General features: G+C 39.0%; 1 protein-coding gene and 1 pseudogene across 1 annotated transcript in view; one reads left to right on the top strand and one right to left on the bottom strand.

Moving 5' to 3' along the window:
- LOC148855449 (Protein kinase superfamily protein) overlaps window positions 1-19,197 on the bottom strand; it is an 88,280-nt gene that overhangs the window by 8,711 nt on the left and 60,372 nt on the right. Inside the window, exons 11-12 of the mRNA XM_088986727.1 lie at window positions 14,920-15,040; window positions 14,579-14,759 (exon numbers count right to left, since the gene is read on the bottom strand). Coding sequence (XP_088842853.1) covers window positions 14,579-14,759; window positions 14,920-15,040 — 302 coding nt within the window. The remainder of the gene's footprint in view (window positions 1-14,578; window positions 14,760-14,919; window positions 15,041-19,197) is intronic.
- On the top strand, window positions 11,361-13,665 carry LOC148855450 (allantoinase pseudogene; annotated as a pseudogene).

The raw sequence follows: 19,197 nt of genomic DNA, 5'->3' as shown, positions 1-19,197 counted from the left end.
AATTACTTGAATCAAGGTATTGTGTGAAGTAGCGAGAGTGGAAGCATAATACCAGTTCATTGAGATAATTGACCTAGGGTATGTGTTGCTTAGAGATAAGAACACTCCTTTGTGATTGTTAAACTGATTTCCATTGATCTTAATGGGTTTGTGTTCATTGCCCATGATCACGAGAGTAGACACGCGGCTAGCATAAACACATGTGTTGTAACTTGAGAGAGAACTTCACATAATTTGGGGAAATCTGATCATAAATTCCTACAACAATAAACCAATCTAAGAAAACATAAGTATGTCATAGGTAATCATTTGATGAAACCCGAATCCTAAGCTTTTTATAATATTCTGAATTAAACCTATTTACTTGCATTATCATTTCTTTAATTTGGCTTGAGAATTGAACTTGGTACTTGACAACACCTTCCCTGTGGGATCGACACTCTATTCACACACTATTACTTGCCCACGATCTGTATACTTGCAGAAATCGTACAACACCCTTGGGTCGAGTCCAGCGTCCCATCCATTTGCTACCATTCCACAAATACTTCTTATCACCTTATGCAATAGACTCTCTTGCTCCTTAGGAAACCTCCATAACCATTTGCCTAGCAAAGCTACATTTCTTATTCTAATATTTCCAATCCCTAACCCCCTTTGTCTTTATTTCTAGACACCACTTCCCTCACAACCCAGAGATTTCCTCCCAAAGGTAAGCTTAAATACTTGGATGCGCAAAACATAGAGAACAGATCTTTGGATAGATCAAAAGAATCCAGATTCAATCAGCAGTGACAAAAGATGTCACACTGATCAAAAAGAGGAGAAAAGGATCAAAGAGCAGCTTGCTCTGATACCTTGTCAGCTCGAGAAAGAGTGAGAGAGCAATGGGAAAGACAGAAGTCCAGATCTGTTTGGGTTGATTAATCTAATCGAACCAACCCAAAAAAAATATATTTATATTAATCTTATGTAAATGGACAAGATTGTCCTTACAAAGAGAATAAAAAAGGAGTTGTACACTGTACACACCTATTATAGTACAAGAAAGAATAAATAAAATACAGTACAGTAGAATTACAAAACTACCCTTCAGTAGTTCTTCTACACCACAAACTGATTAAGCTCTTTTATCTACACTCCCCCTCAAGTTGGGAAAGGATAATTGTCATTCCCAACTTTATCTGTCTTGAACTTAACTTTGGTGACTGCCTTGGTAAAGAGATCGGTAAGCCTCATATCAGGGGCTACATAAGAAAGGCATACTTCTTGAGACGCAACTCTCTCTCCGATGAAATGTCAGTCCAGTTCAATATGTTTTGTTCTGTTGGAATGTTAACTTTCTTTATTATGTTTGTATTCTGCTGAGTTAGGGTCCGTTTGGACAAATTAAAGCAGTTTTTTCTTTTGTTTTTTATGCTGTAACTTAAGTAGGGGCATAAGGGTCCTTTCCCTTCTAATGATGGTCGCCCTATATATATTAATATAAGCTGGCGCCGCCAGCACTGTAGCGGCACTGTAGCAGACTCCAAATCTCTCTCTTCTCTTCTCCCCTCTCTCTCTCTTCTCTCCTCTCTTCCTCTTCTCTTCTCCTCTGTTCAGCTGTTAATATGGTATCAGAGCCAGGTTCTGCTAGGCCTGTGAGCAGACCGAACAAGCTTCAACCTGCTGTCTTCTTCAACTGAGATAAAAAAAGTGCAGACCAATGACTGGTACAGAAGTTTTTTAGTGTTTTTTTCCTTTTTCCTTGGTCGTGTACCAAGAAGAAACTATATGACTCCAGACTGCTGGTGAATGTTTTCTGAGAAGCAGTGAGGTTCGAACCTCTTTTTTTTATGGATCGTGTGATCCCATGTCTGAGAATTCAGATCTGTAGGTCGTGGATGACCTGATCTTTTAACCCTTGTGGTGTAACCATACTGGTTTATGACCCCTCCTAGCAGTCTATGTGTTTGGGGTGTCTGGAAGTTGGTGGAGTGTGACTGCTAGGTCAGATCAGCTCTGAGATCACCCTAAAATCTTGCCTTTTTTGGACAATCTAGGCTGGTTTGTAGTCAGATTGTGTCCAGATTGCAGTGTGTGCATGTGGGCTTTATCCTTGGTGTTTCTAGGGCTGTTTGTTTGGTGATAAGAGGGATCATAAGGTGTGTGTAAGGTATGAAAGGTGTTTGAATCATGTCCTCTGAGAATTCTGCAACTTTAGGAATTTCTAGAGGTCAAAATGGAATGATTGGGGGGATGGATATGAGTTTCCCCATGGCTATAATCCCCTTTGATGGACTGAACTATCTTGAATGGTCTAGGGGAATTAAACTTTATATTACTGCTAGAGGAAAAATTGGGCATATTAATGGTAAAATCGAGGAACCAAAGATTGGTAGTGCTGAACATGACAGATGGGACTAAGAAAATAGCATAGTGATGTCATGGCTCTTGGTTTCCATGCTGCCACAAGTAATGAAGACCTTTATGTGGGCTGAAACAGCTTGTGAAATATGTGAACAAGCAAAATCTACCTATTCAGAACAGAGACACTATGCAAAGATATATCAATTACAAGCAAAATCCTCCACTTGCAAGCAAGGGGAGAGGAGTCTCTCGGTGTACTATTCAGACTTGACATCAATTTGGAAGGAACCGGATCATTATCAAAATGTGAATTGGAAGTGCGATAAGGTTGCAAAGGCCTACAAATCACTTGTTTCCCAGCAACGGGTATTTGCCTTTCTTTTGGGGCTGAATCCTACATATGAATCCATGAGGGTACAAATCTTAGGAAGTAAGAACCTACCTTCAGTTCAAGAAGTTTATGCCTTAGTTCAGTTAGAAGAGAGCAGAAGAAGTGTGATGAATTGTACAGAAGGGGAACTGATTGCACTAGCTGTCCGAGGGGGTACAAGTTCAAATGTTGGAGGTTCTTTTAAAAATGGAGATTCACAGAAGAGAGTGGATGACAAAGACACATGTTGAGATCTTCATGGCAAGCCGAAATGGGCTCAAGAATTGAGTAAGAAGTCTGATCCGAGTAAGAAGCCAACCTAGCAGAGTCAGAAGAAATATAACTCAACAAATGTGGCATCTCAAGAGGCTAGTCCCATGGTACCCCAAAAGCGACACTCTGGTTCTGACCCCAAGGAAGAGATCATCAACTCCTTTCATGACCACTTGGAATTATATGGAAGGACACTTTGCCAGATGGATTCTGGCCCTACTCCTACCTCCTTTGTGTCTACATCAGGTAACACTGCCACTGCCTTCCATGTGTCATCTAATACATCTGATTCCCCTTGGATAAATGACTCTAGAGCCTCAAACCACATGACTAGTAAGTCAAATTTATTTCAGGCATATAACCTCCTCTCTGGGAGAGATAAAGTGAGACTGGCTGATGGGTCTTATTCCACCATAGCCAATCAAGGAACCATCTCCCTTCCTCTTGGTCTTACCCTCTCTAATGTGTTACATGTTCCTAAATTACCTATCAATTTACTTTCCATTAGCAGTATTACTCATTCCTTGAATTGTTCAGTGACCTTTCCTTCTTCGTGTGTATTTCAGGATTTGACCTCAGGGAAGACGATTGGTAGAGGAAGCATGGTGAATGGCCTCTACGTGTTGGAGAATAAAGCTGGTCTTGTGGCTACAGAGTCTTTAAGTTCTTCTAGTGAGTTGTTTAAGTCTTTGTTAGTTAGTTAATTGCAGTGTCATACATGCCACTTGAGCAAACAATGTAGAAATTCATTTCCTTAAAGAAATAAAATATATGAATTTCCTTTTCATATTGTCTATTGTGATGTTTGGGGCCCTATTTCTCTACCTACTGAGACTGGATATAAATATTTCATTACTTTGATCGATGACTACTCTAGATATACTTGGGTGTATCCTATGCGATCTAGAGATGAAGTGCCAAAGATTGTGAAAAACTTTCAACGAATGGTTTTCACTCGATTTCAAACTGAAATTCACATTTTCTAGTCGGTCAATGCAAAAGAGTAATTCCATAGTGATCTCACGGAGTTCTTTGCTTCGTGTGGATCTCTTCACCGAAGCTCTTGTTCCAGGAAACCTCAACAAAACGGTGTTGCTGAAAGGAAAAATCGTCATCTACTTGAGGTAGCTCGTGGTTTATTACTTCATATGAATGTTCCGAAACGTTTTTGGATGGATGTTGTTATGCGTGCTGCATATATCATCAACCGTATGCCATCTTGGTTACTAGAGTATAAGGCCCCACATCAACTCTTGTTTACTACAGCTCTGTTGTCCCCCATTCCAATGCGTGTCTTTGGGTGTCGTTGCTTCGTTCATGACTTGTCTCCTACTCGCGGTAAACTCGATCCCCGTGCCACTCCTTGTGTTTTTCTTGGTTATCCGTTATCTCAAAAGGTTTACTGCTACTATGATCCTGCTTCATGCAAGTACTATGTCTCCATGGATGTATCATTCTTTGAGAATCAACCCTTCTTCTCGGTTTCTCCTCAGGGGGAGAGTAGGGTTGAGGAGAAACACACTCAGGTTCAACTACCTCCTCTTCCCGACCCTTCTCCATTTCTGGTCTTTCTTCGCCGCCATAAGAGCCATCAGAGTTCAAGAGTCGTGGAACCTGAAACTATGAAACCAATATCATCGGACTCTCCAGAGGTAGATCCTCCTCATCAGCCAGGTACACTTGTTCCCATTGATATGCCTGAATCTCTTAACATTGATCCTCTTGTTGTTAATGATCTTGATGTTCCTATTGCTAAGAGAAAGGGTGTTAGGTCTTGTACTACTAATCATCCTATCTCTCACTTTGTGTCCTATGATCATATTTCACCTTCATACCATGCATTCCTTTCCTCTATTGACAGTGTCTTTATTCCTAAGAATGTGGCAGAAGCTTTATCCAAACCTGAATGGACAGATGCAATGAAGGAAGAAAATAATGCTTTACACAAAAATGACACCTAGGAGTTAGTGGATCTTCCTGAAGGGGAAGAACCAGTGGGTTGCAAGTGGGTATTCACAGTAAAGCATAGAGCTGATAGTTCAGTAGAAAGATACAAAGCTAGATTGGTGGCCAAAGGGTTTACACAAATGTAAGGAGTAGACTATGCAGAGACCTTTGCTCCAGTAGCCAAGATGAATTCAATCAGAATCCTCCTCTCACTAGCAGCTAACCTTGATTGGTGACCTAGAGGAAGAGGTTTACATGACTCAACCTCCAGGTTTCTGTGCCAAAGGTAGTGAGCAGAAGGTGTACAAGTTAAAAAAATCTTTATATGGGTTGAACCAATCACCTCGGGCCTGGTTTAGTAGGTTTCATTTAGCAGTGCAACGGATGGGATTCAAACAATGCCAGTCAAATCATACTTTATTTGTGAAAAAAGGTAAAGGGAAAATTACAACTTTAATTGTCTATGTTGATGACATAGTAATCACGGGAGATTGGAAGACTGAATTACAGAAGCTGAAGAATTTCCTAGCCACTCAATTTGAGGTGAAGGATCTAGGCCCCTTACGTTATTTTCTTGGAATTGAAGTTGCCCGCTCAAAAAGGGGCATCTTTATTTCCCAACCATCAGCTAGGAGACAATCAGGGGAAGTGTTTGAAAGGTGTAAAGAAGTTCTAGAGACTTGTAGGGAGACTCTTATATTTTTCTATGACCAGACCTGATATTGTCTATGCAGTGGGTGTTCTTAGTCAGTTCATGCATAATCCTAAGACAATTCACTTTGAAGTTGCAGAAATAATCCTTAGATACCTCAAGAAGTTCCCAGGAGATGGTTTGCTTTTCTAGAAACATGGGCATTTGAAAGTGGAGGTGTATACAGATGCTGATTGGGCAAGGGCAACCGATTACAGAAAATCTACCGGTGGGTATTGTACCTTTGTGGAAGGAAACCTAGTCACATGGAGAAGTAAGAAGCAAAGTGTGGTGGCTATATCTGGTGCTAAGGCGAAATACAGAGCCATGTCTCATGGAGTTGCTGAAATGATGTGGATAAAAAATTTCTTAGGAGAAGTGTGCACTCCTTATGTTAGTTCAGAGGAACTTGCAAACATCTTCACCAAGGGCCTTCAACACGTGTGGCATAATAATTTGTGTGACAAGTTGGGCATGACTGACATCCATGTCCCAACTTGAGGGGGAGTGTTGGAATGTTAACTTTGTTTATTATGGTTGTATTCTTCTGAGTTAGGGTCCGTTTGGACAAATTAAAGCAATTTTTTCTTTTGTTTTTTATGTTGTAACTTAAGTAGGGGCATAAGGGTCCTTTCCCTTCCAATTATGGTCGCCCTATATATATTAATATAAGCTGGTGCCGCTAGCACTATAGCGGCATTGTAGCAGATTCCAAACCTCTCTCTTCTCTTCTCTCCTCTCTTCCTCTTCTCTTCTCCTACCTCTCTTCTCCTTTGTTCGGCTGTTAATATGTTCTATCATACTACATTGGCTTATGAGCAATGTTAGTGGCAACTTGGTTATCACAATACAACATCAAGGGTCTTTCATACTCAATTCCCAATTCTTCAATAAGTGATCTCAACTATAACACTTCAACTACACCATTAGCCATAGACCTATACTCAACTTCGACACTGGAGCGAGTAACAACATTTTGTTTCTTGCTCCTCCTAGAAACAAGATTTCCTCCAACAAGAGCACAATACCTTGAGGTAGATCTCCTATCATCAATGCACCACGCTCAATTTGCATCATTGTATAATTTTATCTTCATATGGCCATTATTTTTAAAAAGTATACCTCAGCACGAGCACCTCTTCAAGCTAGTATCCTTTCAACAGCAAGAAGGTGAATTGTCTTGGGAGAGTGCATACATTGACTAATAACACTGACAACATAAGAAATGCCAAGGTGAGTCAGGAAAATATAGAGAAGCCTTCCCACAAGCCATTGATGCATACCTTTATCTTCAAGAGGCTCACCATCTTCTACATTTATATAATGATTTTGTTCAATTGGTGTGTCAGCAAGTTTAGCTCCAATTTTCTAGTTTCTTCTAGGAGATCAAGAACATATTTTCTTGGGAAAACAAAAATGCCATACTTGGACCTAGTCACTTCAATCCCTAAGAAATACCTCAACTCACCCAAATCATATACTTCAAACTCTTAATTAAGCAATTGTTTAAGGGAATTAAATTCATCAATATCATTCCCTATCACCATAATGTCAACAACATACACAACTAGGAGATTGTTTTAGACCATACAAAGGTTTCTTCAACCTAGAGACTTTTTTACCAATATCTTCATCATAAAAACCAAGAGGTGACTCCATATACACCTCCTCCTACAAGTCACCATTTAAAAAAGCATTCTTAACATCCATTTGAAACAATGGCCATGAAAAGTTAGCAGCAAGAGACAACAAAACTTGGATGGTGTTCATTTTGGCAACTAGTGGAAAAGTTTTCAAGTAATCAATACCATAAGTTTGTGTGTATCCCTTAGCAACTAGTCTAGCCTTGTATATTTTGTCTATACCATCAACATTATACTTTATTGTGAATACCCATCTACACCCAACAAGTTTCTTTCCTCTCAACTGATCTACTAATTTCCAAGTATCATTTCACAAGGGCATCCATCTCAACCTTCATTGCTTCCTTCCACTCAAGCACTACTATGGCTTCTTGCACAATTCTAGGAATAGGAATTGTATCAATTGAAGCCAAATTAGACTTATATGATGATGAAAGGTGGTCATGAAAAAGAAAGTGGGAGATGCAATGGGCGGTCGATGAGGTACAATGACTCTTCCCTATGCTTAGTGCAATAAGGAGGTCAAGATCATCAAAGGGAGGTTGAGGCTTAGTGGTGGTAGTAATGTCATCTAGAGTAAGAGTGAGTAAAGTGGGTGTAATACCTAAATCTAGTGTCGTAGAGCAGACTGGAGCTGGCCTGGCCTATTCATTACTAGGACCAACCTACCTCTACCATCGTCTATGAAACACCCTCAATTCTTTACACTTTTCACAACTCCCCTCATTACACTCCCCTTCATTTACAGGAATAGGCAATGAGACTTCCTGAGCAAAAAGAAACCTTGCTCACTACTCTCCCCCTTAGATGAAATTCTAGGATAATAGGGGACATTTTCAAAAAAAGTAACATCCACTGATAATGGGTCCTTGAGATAAGAACATAACAATACCCCTTTTGATTTTGTGCTTACCCGAGAAAAATACACTTGGCTTCCTTGGAATCAAACTTAGAATGATTAGGCCCAAGTATTTAAACAAAACAAGTGCATCCAAAGGTTTGGAGAGGAATAGAAAACTGCTCATTATCAGGATACAACAAGTTAAAAGGAGCTTTCATGTCTAAGACTCATAAAAGAATCCTATTAATGAGATAGACAACAATGTGAATGCCACCCCCCTAGAAACGTATAAGAACATTAGAGTGCTTCTTGCAACTTTCAAGATGTGTCTATTTTTTCTCTTAGCTACTCAATTTCATTGAGGTGTATGGGGATAGGTGCTTTGTTGAATAACCACATGTTCAAGAAGATATGAGCCCAAGGGTTTTGCAAAATACTCCTTGGCATTATCGGATCTGACATTTTTTTTTATTCTAATCCTAAAATTTGTCAAAACCATCTAATAAAAAGCACAGGTCAAAGTAGGAACCTCATTTTGAAAGCACATAAAGTAAACCCATGAAAACTAAGAGTAGTCATCAACAAATAATAGAGGCAAACAATAGGAAGAAAACAAGGAAGACAAACTAGTCATATGATCAAATGCACCCGAATCTACAATCCAAAAAAGACTAGTGTTACTTGGGGCAAAGGCATGATAGGCAATAGCCCTTGTGATTGAGTGAGCAAAAGCTGAAGTAGAAGTAGGAGGAACAATAATTGACTTGGGTTGTCCGATAATACCAACATCACTCTCCAACTAACTCGAGGCAGCTCTGACTGTAGCCAAGGCATCAAGAGGAATAGATCGTGTGTTGGATGTGGGTGGAGCCTCTTGAGCCTTGTTAGAATAAGTTAAGGGTGAAGCTTCCAACAAGTATCCCTATTGTGTTTTGGTTTCTTAAAGTAATCACAAAGGACCTCCCTCATTTCCTCCTTCACTTCCTTCTTATCTCCCCCAACCTTTGGTTTTATTGCAACTAAAGCCAACTCCATAGGTGGAATCTAAAGCATAACCTTCCTTCTACTCTTCTCACTATGTACTATGGAGTAAGCCTGACATAGGGTGATACTATCTCTAGTAAGAAGTTGCTGTCTCACAGTATCATAATCTGAATTTAATCCAACAAGGAATACAAACACCCTATATGTTGTTTCATCCTTTTGGCTCTCCCATTCAATTGTTTCTAAGTGATCTATCTCATGCCATAATGATTTTAGGGTAGATAAATAAATAGATACAGGTTTCTCCCCTTGCTTAAGATTGTTCAACTCACTTTTCAGCTCACATGCTCCAGCAACATTAAGGGATTGAGAGTAGGTTTCTTTCATATTAACCCAAATTTCTTTAGTTGATTTTGCCCAAAGATAGTTCCTACTAATATGGGGTTGCATGGAATTGCATAACCAAGTCATAACAAGATAATTTTCTTGAACCCACTTAGCATTAGATGGATCCTCCTTTGCTTGTTTTTTTGTGCCTCCCGTCTCATATCCCAACTTTCCTCTTCCTCCAATAGCCATCATGACCGATTGAACCTACTCTAAATAATTTGTTCCATCAAATTTCACAGTTGTAATCTGAAAAGAATTGCTGTCAACAACACTTCCAGCCCCCAAAGACCCTTCTCCATAGGATTTAGAGTCAATCCCAGTAGTTTCCATGCTGAATGTACCCCAAGGAAAACATAGAGTAGTGTAAACTGCACAATTTTACTCCACAACAAAAACAGTTCACAGGCCTCTCTTAGAATCCCCAAGAGAAGAAAAAAAAGAAGATGAAAAGAAGGTTACAGCCCTTCTTCTGATCACTTCTTGCTGAAACCCTAGAATCAGCCCTGGAGAAAACCTGAAACTCATAACTTCTCTCCAGAGGATTCAAAAACACTTCCAATAGCAGCCGGTCTGAAAAGGAATGTGAAACCCACCCTGACTGCCATTTTCAATCACTGATTTTAAACCCTATAATACAAACCGACCTGCTTCTTTGACTCTTCCTGGCCACCAGGCAAATCTCCAAGATCTCACACCTTAGGCACTTCCAGCAGTCTCCAATGACCTTCAAGAATCAGGCAAGAAAAACTGAAATCTCCAACCCTAAAATGTTCTCATGTAGCTGGCTGGACAAGGCCTATATGAGAACCCTAATCAATCTTAAACTTGGCTCTGATACCATGTAGATAATAACCACAGATAATCTGCCTACTTTCAATAAGAAAACAGCAAGAAAAAGCAGAGAAACAAGAGAGAAGAAGAGAGAAGAAGAAAGAATGAGAAAAGGGGTACATAAATCTAATCTGTTCTGCTGCCCCACAGGTTGCTATTTACATTAAACGAAAACAAAAGGTTACAATGGCAAGAATAGCTCTGCTGCCAATAACATCAGAAAAATAAAGAGCTAACAGAAAAATCACAAAAAAAAAAATAAACTAGTGGGACTACAAACTGATTAACTCTTTTCTCTACAGTTTGGTTAATATTTTATTATATTCATGATATCACAGGTTGACCTCTTTGATCCAGATGACTGAACCATTGAAGACCTGAAGGGAAAAATGGTTCTGTTTCCAGGTTGTTTTTCTAAAATATTGTAGCTAGAGCAAGAGGCTTTACAGACAACAGCAAGAAACCTCGTTCAGAGAAGAGACATCAGACAGACCAAACTGAAACATCAAGAAAGAGAAATTCACTTTATATGATCTCCAGTAAAAAAACCCTTAATGCTTTCTTTTCAGAATCCCATTAATGCCCTTTGAGGTAACCCAGATATTCCTCAAATGCCACACGGACATTTTCATCCCAAAGACCAATAATTGATTTCAATTGATTCCAGTTTGAAGACATAGGGATCACAGCAATGAGGGGGAGTTGGGGCCAGTCCCAACATCAGAACCAAAGACCCAACTGTCACTAGGGTCTATCACATGTGACCAATTTGATCATCTGACTTAGACCAGTCAAAGGAACTAGCTCCAAAAAGGTAAGTTGTGGAATAAGCAGATTCAAAATCCAAAATTCAATCCACACAATGTGAATCATCCACACCTAAGTGATCACCAGCTGAGAGAGGCACACCTCTCCTGATAGATGTTAGTTCATCCCACCAACCCTTGCAATGGAATCTTCTTCTCCAAGCTCCCTGTCACCACCATCTCTTAACTGGATGGAAACCCCTGGCTACCACCCAAGCATCTAATGAAAACTCAGATGGTTAGAGAAGCATCAATATCACTAAAACCTGAAGATGAACTGTTGAGTGGGCCGGTTTGTTTTGTTGAGTGGGCCGGTTTGTCTTTAGTTTGTTTTTATTTAATTAGGAAGTTGTTGGGCCTTCGGCCCATTAGTTTTTTATTTTTTAAAGTTGTGACTATTCAGTTTTAGTAGCCGCCCTACTAAGGGCATCCTTGTAATATCTCATCTTTAAGTTAAATATAAATATAATGAGGGGCTGGCGGCTAGGGTTAACTTCCTCATAACTCTAGTTGACCTCCTACTCTTTTCTTCTTCTCCTTCCTTCTCTACTGCTGAAATCTTCACCTTCCCCCTCTTTCTCTCACAAGAAGCTTGACTGAATCAGCAAATAGTGATTTCTACTTGAACCAATATTGACATCAGTTATTTACCAAATTACAGCCCCTAGCTGGGATACAATGTAAGTAACACCAACTGTCATTGGCAGGTCAAAATACATTATCACCTTGAATTGTACTATATCCAAGGAAGCATCACCTCCACAAAGCAAAGATTTCAGTGGTAGCTAAAGCCGAAAGTCGGTTGAAAAGGTGAAACTTAAAAGGTACAAAAATATAATTATTGAAGGGGACTCAAAGGTTATAACAGGTTGGTCGGGAAGAAGAATATAGCTCTGTTAGGAAAGTGGTTCCAGAGATGGCCATTAGAAAGGGAAATTTTATGGCATGACATGATGCATAGTATTCGTGGAAGGTTGGAGAGTGGCTAGAATGCTAGTGTGTCACATTGGGCTACTTTGGCAGCACCTTGGAAAGCAATTCATGGAATCCTTCCTCTTTTTCTCAGGTATATCAGGTATAATTTATGTTCAAGGAATTTAATTCGGTTTTGTGAAGATGTTTGGATTGACGACTTGCTTCTAAAGGATTTGTTTCCTTGTATTAAATTTCCTTGTACAAAAAAGAGGTGATCTCGAAATTTCTAATCCCCCCTTTATTTATATTGTATTTTTGTAAATTTGTTATATTATTTATTTTTTATAAAAAACATGTATATATGATGAAAATAATTAAAAGAAATACTTGTATTTTTTTGTTTTTCTTTATTTAAATTGGTATATTTTATTTTTGTTTTAACAATTTATTAATTTTTAAAGAAAACAAATTGGATCAGATCAAATCCAAAGATCTGACTTCCCAATTGGATTTGAATTCATATCCTTGCCTCTCAGATCCGATCGGGTCTCCGAATCAGAAAGGATCCGCCATGAACAGTGTCGGATTGGATTCAGATATACCCTAATTCGAAGTCGATCCAATCCGTTTGCATCCCTAGTTGACGTGGATACCTCCTATTGAAGGTTTTTTGAAATTAAATTTTGATGGAAGTAGCCAAGGTAACCCAATCCCTTCTAGAATTGGAGGTCTCATAAGAGATAAGGAAGAGAATGTAGTGGCACTCTACTCAAGACCAGTGGGAAGTCGGGACTCAAAGGTGTTCAGATTGCAAAAGAGTTAAACTTTGAGTATTTGGTGGTTGAAGGGGACTCAAAGGTGGTAGTGCGCTATCAATATTGATTCCAGTCAATTTTTACTTATCAAAAAAAGGAAACAAATGACACAAGGAGTGAGAGCCAAGCAGAAGGAGCTCATCTACACATTGTTCATTTGTCAGATGCAACAGCTTCCTTGGATCCTATTAAGAGAGACAAGAGCAGTGGTGACAGCATAACTGTTGAAACGTACCCCCATTATCTAGCATTTTCTGCAGAAGAGATTCATGATGGTGATTCTTGCTTTAAATGTGCCCCAACCATTTGTGATGCTAATAATAGAGAAAAACAATGGACAGCCATGATGGAAGGACACATTGTCCTATTGAGTTCTGATCATTCCCCAACAGTGTCAGACCTTAAACTTTTTTACGAGGGTGACTTTTTGAAGGCACAGGGTGGCATACCATCCTTGCAGTTTGTTCTTCCTGTGGCATGGTCTTATGGAGAAAAGTATGAAATCACTGAGTCAATTAGCTTCATGGTGGAGTGAAAGGCCAGCTAAACTTGCAGACCAGCAATTGAAGGGAGCTATTGCATGTTGGAAGCCATGCAAATATTGTTGTATGGGAACCTGATACTGAATCTGAACTTGATGAGAACCATGCTACGTACCAAAAGCATCCTAGTATCTCGGCCTACATGGGAATGAAACCAACTGGGAAAGTTTTGGAAACTTTTGTGAGAGGGAACCTTGTCAACACTGAGGGGAGACATCATCCCACTGTCTGTGTGTTACGAACCTTACAAATTAAAGGGATAAATTGATGGTGGGGCTTCCTGAATCCTGATTGCAGGCAATGCAACAACATAAGCTGTTCCACCTCCAACACCTGAACATGTCTTTCTCACTCTAGTGTCTCAGCAGTCCTTGTATCATATCGGGTCATTTTCAGTGCTTATATTCTGTTTCCAATTGCAGGATGCTTCTCTCTCACATGTTTTTTCTTGGATATGTATAATATAAGTATATAACCAGTATAGTTATTGATAAAAAAAACAGGTTGGATGGGAAGCAATGAAGAGGGCCCTTGGAAATCAGATATGAAATCAGAGAAGATAAAGAATTAATGAGTTTGGGAGCAGTCATAAGGTTAGCAGATGGGCTAGCTAAACAAGAGGTGACAAGGAAGCAGTTCTGGAGAATTCATAATTGATAATGAAATTACACTATGATGATTAGCCAAGGCTGACCATTCCATAACTGCTCTGTATATTCACTTTTATTGTATGCATAAATAATTTACAGTTACTGATCACAAAAAAAAAAGAAAAGAAGAGAAATTTGATAATACTCCATGCTAGGCTTCCATAATATTTATTTTATAACTCAAGCAGCAATGTGATTATGTGGCCCCTTGATTGGAAAGTATCATATGATGCAATATTCTCTTTTTTTGCTTCTATTTGATTTTTTTAATTGATAAATTTGCTTCTACTTAAAAGTTTGGACAAGAGTTTTTCCATTTTCTGTCCTTCAGGACTTTTGATATACTCATTTGGTGTTGATCAAACACAACTACAGATATTCTTTCTTATATAACATTATATACATAAAAGAAGGACCGTAGGATGCAAAAGGTTGTACGTTTGTAATATTCTCTTTTTCCAGTTGCCATACTAGAAATTCTTCCAAATCCCCTTACACTCAATACAAAGAGAAAAAGGATATAAAAAATACCTGTCAATAGTTCTTCCGGTGAAAATAACAGGAAAGTACCTAGAGTACTTTCCAACACCAAAACGCTCACCTATATTCTGTATTTTGCTTGAATCCAAAAGAATCAAAGCCTTCCACAGTTGGCAATAATCCAGCCTGAATGCTTCATCCAACTCCTTGTAAAGTCCATGATCCAGAAGAACTATTTCTCATTCATGAAATAAAAATGAACATCAAATGCTCAGAGAGAAACTTTATATCAAAACAATTACAAGTACATTAGACTACAACAACTTCAAGGAATAATATCCATATTATAAATCAAAATATAGATCCACACAGGTCATCACTTGAACATATACCTAGAGAGAATCCATTACGGCCTTCTGGAGAAACTAATATATTGCCTGGGTGTGGATCTTCATGCAGAAAACCATGAACAAATATCATTTCGGCAAACACTTCCACTAATGCCTTGGCAACCTATAATTCAAATAAATCGAAGACAATTTAAGAAAGGAGCAATCTGCTCTCCATTAACAAAAAAATAGCTATGGGATGTCCAATACTTTGACTTGCATGGTCTACCTGTATCAACTAGCAGTGATCATTTCCAGGTATATCAGTGGTCTTACCAAATCACTAAATTGCAACGTAATGTAACCTTACCCACTTCATGTGTTTTTTAGAATTTGGCTTAGAGAAGGATAAATGGCAGAGGTTAAATGACAGATGGTCTTTCGTGTTGGGCTAAAGTCTTCTTCTTCTACAACTCTTCTGCATCACTGTGATAGTAATGTTAGAGTCAGGTTTCTTGTAGCATCTCCATTTGGGACATATGTCCTTTGAAGCTTTAAAAGTCTGTTTTCCTTTTCTATTCAAGTCTGTGCCTGTGTGTTGGTTTCAATGTCATACTTGTCAATTAAGCTAACACTGTAGAACATTATTTCCAATTAATAATAAAAAAAAAAAAACTGATTTTTTATTTGATATTGTGCATTCTAATGTATGGGGCACTGCATCTATTGTAACTGATGGTGGATATCAGTACATTATGGGTTCTATTGATGACTATTATTTCTACATACGGAGATATCTACTTTGTTCACATGAAGAAGTCCCACAAGTAATTAAAGACTTCTCTCATATGGTGTATACTCAGTTTCTGATCAAATTCTTTGCTAATAATGCAGTGTTACATTACAGTTCTTGCCCTCAGACACCTCAACAAAATGGTGTAGCAAAACAGAAGAATAGACACTTGCTCAAAGTGGCTCCATGTCTACTCCTGCAGATGCATATGGCAAAGAGGTTTTGGGGTGATGCAATTCCTATGGCAGCATACTTAATCAACTATTACACCTTGTATCATCTAAGTCTTATGTCTTGTTGAATGTTACCTCCATTGAATTTGAGTCCCATTTTCCTACCTCCCCTTAGGGAGAGACTTGTGGTGATGATAGACAGGTTCTATTTTCCTGTGTCTCATCCAGTTTTCACACCTGTTTCTCCTTTTGTTTCTAGGTCTCAGTCTCTCTCATCCTCAGCAAGTCCTCTATCCTCTTTGTGTTTTCTCTCATTCTTGTTATTGCTAGCAGGTTCAGCATGCATCTCAAGGTGTAGAGCAACTAGAATAAGCAACTGGTGCCAATGGACTCTTAGAAGGCAAATCCACTTTCTAGTCCATCTTCTTCTCAATCAGGAATCATTGTTTTGTCTTTACCTTTTGTTACTGATGACCTTGATGTTCCTATTGCATGTGTACCACTAGGCACCAGTTGCTCATTAAACTTCTCTTGATTCTTTGCTTCCCTCTTATCATGCTTACATTTTTGCTATATTTAGTGTTCCTATCCCTAAATCTCTTGCAGAACCCCTGGAATCTCCAAAAAGGACTAAAGCTATGCTGGAAGAGATCGATGCCCTACACAAGAACAACAAATGGGAACTGGTTGATCTTCCTGCAAGGAAAGAGCCTGTTGATAGGAGTGGGTGCTACCAGTGGTGTGACGTCTTCTAGAAAATAGAAATTAGGGTGACCATAGCACAATGTAACGTCTTCGGGTTCAGCCTCTTCGGATGCTACCAGTGGTGTGACGTCTTCGGAGGGAGGTATTCAGTCAGCGACTGTTTCTCTTTCTGAGAATTCTCTTCAAATTACCATTCACAAATTCAATGGAAAAAATTATCTTGAGTGGTCTCAGTCCGTGCGGTTGGTGACCGACGGCAAAGCGAAACTCGGCTATTTGAACGGCGAAGTGAAACCACCAGCCACTGATGATCCAAAGTACAGGCAGTGGCGTTCTGAAAATTCGATGGTTACTACCTGGTTGATCAACTCTATGGATCTGGTGGTTGGAAAACCATTCATGTTCCTGTCGACGACTCGCGATGTGTGGGAAGCTGTTAGGAAAACCTATTCAGATTTGGACAATTATTCAAAACTGTTCGAACTGAATACCCGAATGTGGAAGATGCAACAAGGTGAACGTGAAGTAACAGCCTATTATAATGAGATGATGGCTGTTTGGCAGGAGTTGGATTTATTTGAAGAAGAAGAATGGGAAAGTCCGAGTGACAATGCTTGGTACAAAAAGAAGATAGAAAGAGGCCGGGTTTTTGTCTTCTTGGCTGGTTTGAATAAAGAACTCGATGAGGTTCAGGGACATATCTTAGGGCGAAAGCCCTTGCCTACTATAAGAGAAGTTTTTTCAGAAGTGCGTAGAGAAGAAGCACGGCGACAAGTGATGTTGAAGAATGTTAGTGAAACAAAAACAGAGAATGAAGGGTCCGCTCTTGTGGCCCGAGGTGCAGACTTAGACGGAGATGGACGAGGAGGAAAGCAGAGGCCTTGGTGTGATCATTGTAAAAAGCCATGGCATACTCGGGAAACCTGCTGGAAGCTACACGGGAAACCGGCGGGTTGGAAGAAAAAATCTGGAAGTGACAACAAGTCAGGGGGAGATGTCTGCGCGCTTCAAGTAAGCAATTCGGATCTAGGGCAACAATCATCCTCAGAGTCTCTTCCATTCACAAAGGAACAAATAGAGCACTTATATAAAATATTTCAATCTCAATCGTTAAGAAATTCTAACCCATCATGTTCTCTAGCTCAGTCAGGTAATTTTTTCACTGCAACCATTGCTTGTACCAAATCTAATGGCTCCTGGATATTAGATTCAAGTGCCACTGATCATATGACCGGCACTTCGCAATTCTTTTCTTCATATACACCCTGTGCAGGGAATCAAAAGGTTAAAATTGCAGATGGTTCCTTTGCTACTATTGCTGGGAAAGGAACTGTCTATTTCTCCTTCTCTAAACCTTAAAGATGTTCAGCATGTTCCTAACCAATCATACAATCTCTTATCTGTCAGCAAACTAACCCTTGATCATAATTGTCGAGTTAATTTTTGGTCTTCTTGTTGTGAATTTCAGGATTTAACCTCGGGGAAGATGATTGGGGGTGCTAAACAGAATGGTGGTCTCTAGCTCTTTAATAAAGGATCAACCTTTGGAAGGCAAGACCGATAGACTTGTTTCAGTTCTATCTTTGTTTCTAGTGACAGTGAAGTTTTGTTATGGCATTATCGATTAGGACATCCTAGTTTTCAATATTTAAAGCATCTATTTCCCAAGTTATTCATGAATAAAAATCATTCAGTTTTCAAGTGTGAATCTTGTGAATTAGCAAAACATCATCGTGCTGTTTTTCAGTCTCAACCATATAAAAAATCAAAACCATTTACCATGATTCACAGTGATGTTTGGGGTCTTCTAGAGTAACAACTCTTTCTGGAAAACGCTGGTTCATTACTTTTATTGATGATCATACTAGGGTCACTTAGGTTTTCCTTTTAAAAGAGAAATCTGATGCTGAAACTGTGTTCAGAAATTTCTATAACATGGTTCAAACACAATTTCAGACTCTGATTAAAATTTTTCGAAGTGATAATGGAAAGGAATTTTTTAACAATGTGTTAGGGAATTTTTTTGCTGAGAAAGGAATTGTACACCAAAGTTTGTGTAATAATACACCTCAACAAAATGGGGTGGCTGAAAGGAAAAACAAACATCTCCTTGAAGTTGTTAGAGCTTTAACTTTTAAAACTAAGGTTCCTAAGTATCTTTGGGGAGAAGCTGTTTTAACAGCCACTTATTTGATTAGCAGACTGCCTACACAAATTTTGGATTTTAAAACACCCATACAGGTTTTCATTGACTGTTTTCCAAACTCTCGGCTAGTGACAAACATTCCCTTAAAAATTTTTGGAAGTGTGGCCTTTGTTCATAACCATGATCCTAAACGTTCAAGACTTGATCCAAAAGCACATAAATGTATTTTTGTAGGCTATCCCACTAATCAAAGAGGTTACAGATGCTTTGATCCAGTTTTGAAAAGGATGTTTGTGACTATGGATGTCACATTCTTTGAAGGAACCTTGTACTACAGCAACTCCCATCTTCAGGGGGAGAGCAACACTAGTAAAGATGAAGATGGTTTTTTAGTTGGTTCTGATTTAATGTTTGAATTTGTCCATAATGATGTCCCTCACAACCAGTCACCGAAAGAAAGTGAGGCAGAAAATACAAAATTAGTGGAAACAAATAAATTAAATATTGAAAATGAACAACCTTTG

Source organism: Nelumbo lutea, chromosome 4 (genome assembly GCF_056320005.1).
Source record: "Nelumbo lutea isolate HS-2025 chromosome 4, American lotus-T2T, whole genome shotgun sequence".
NCBI lineage: Eukaryota > Viridiplantae > Streptophyta > Magnoliopsida > Proteales > Nelumbonaceae > Nelumbo > Nelumbo lutea.
Note: the sequence above shows the minus strand (reverse complement) of the source record. Positions and strands in the feature narration are given on the sequence as shown.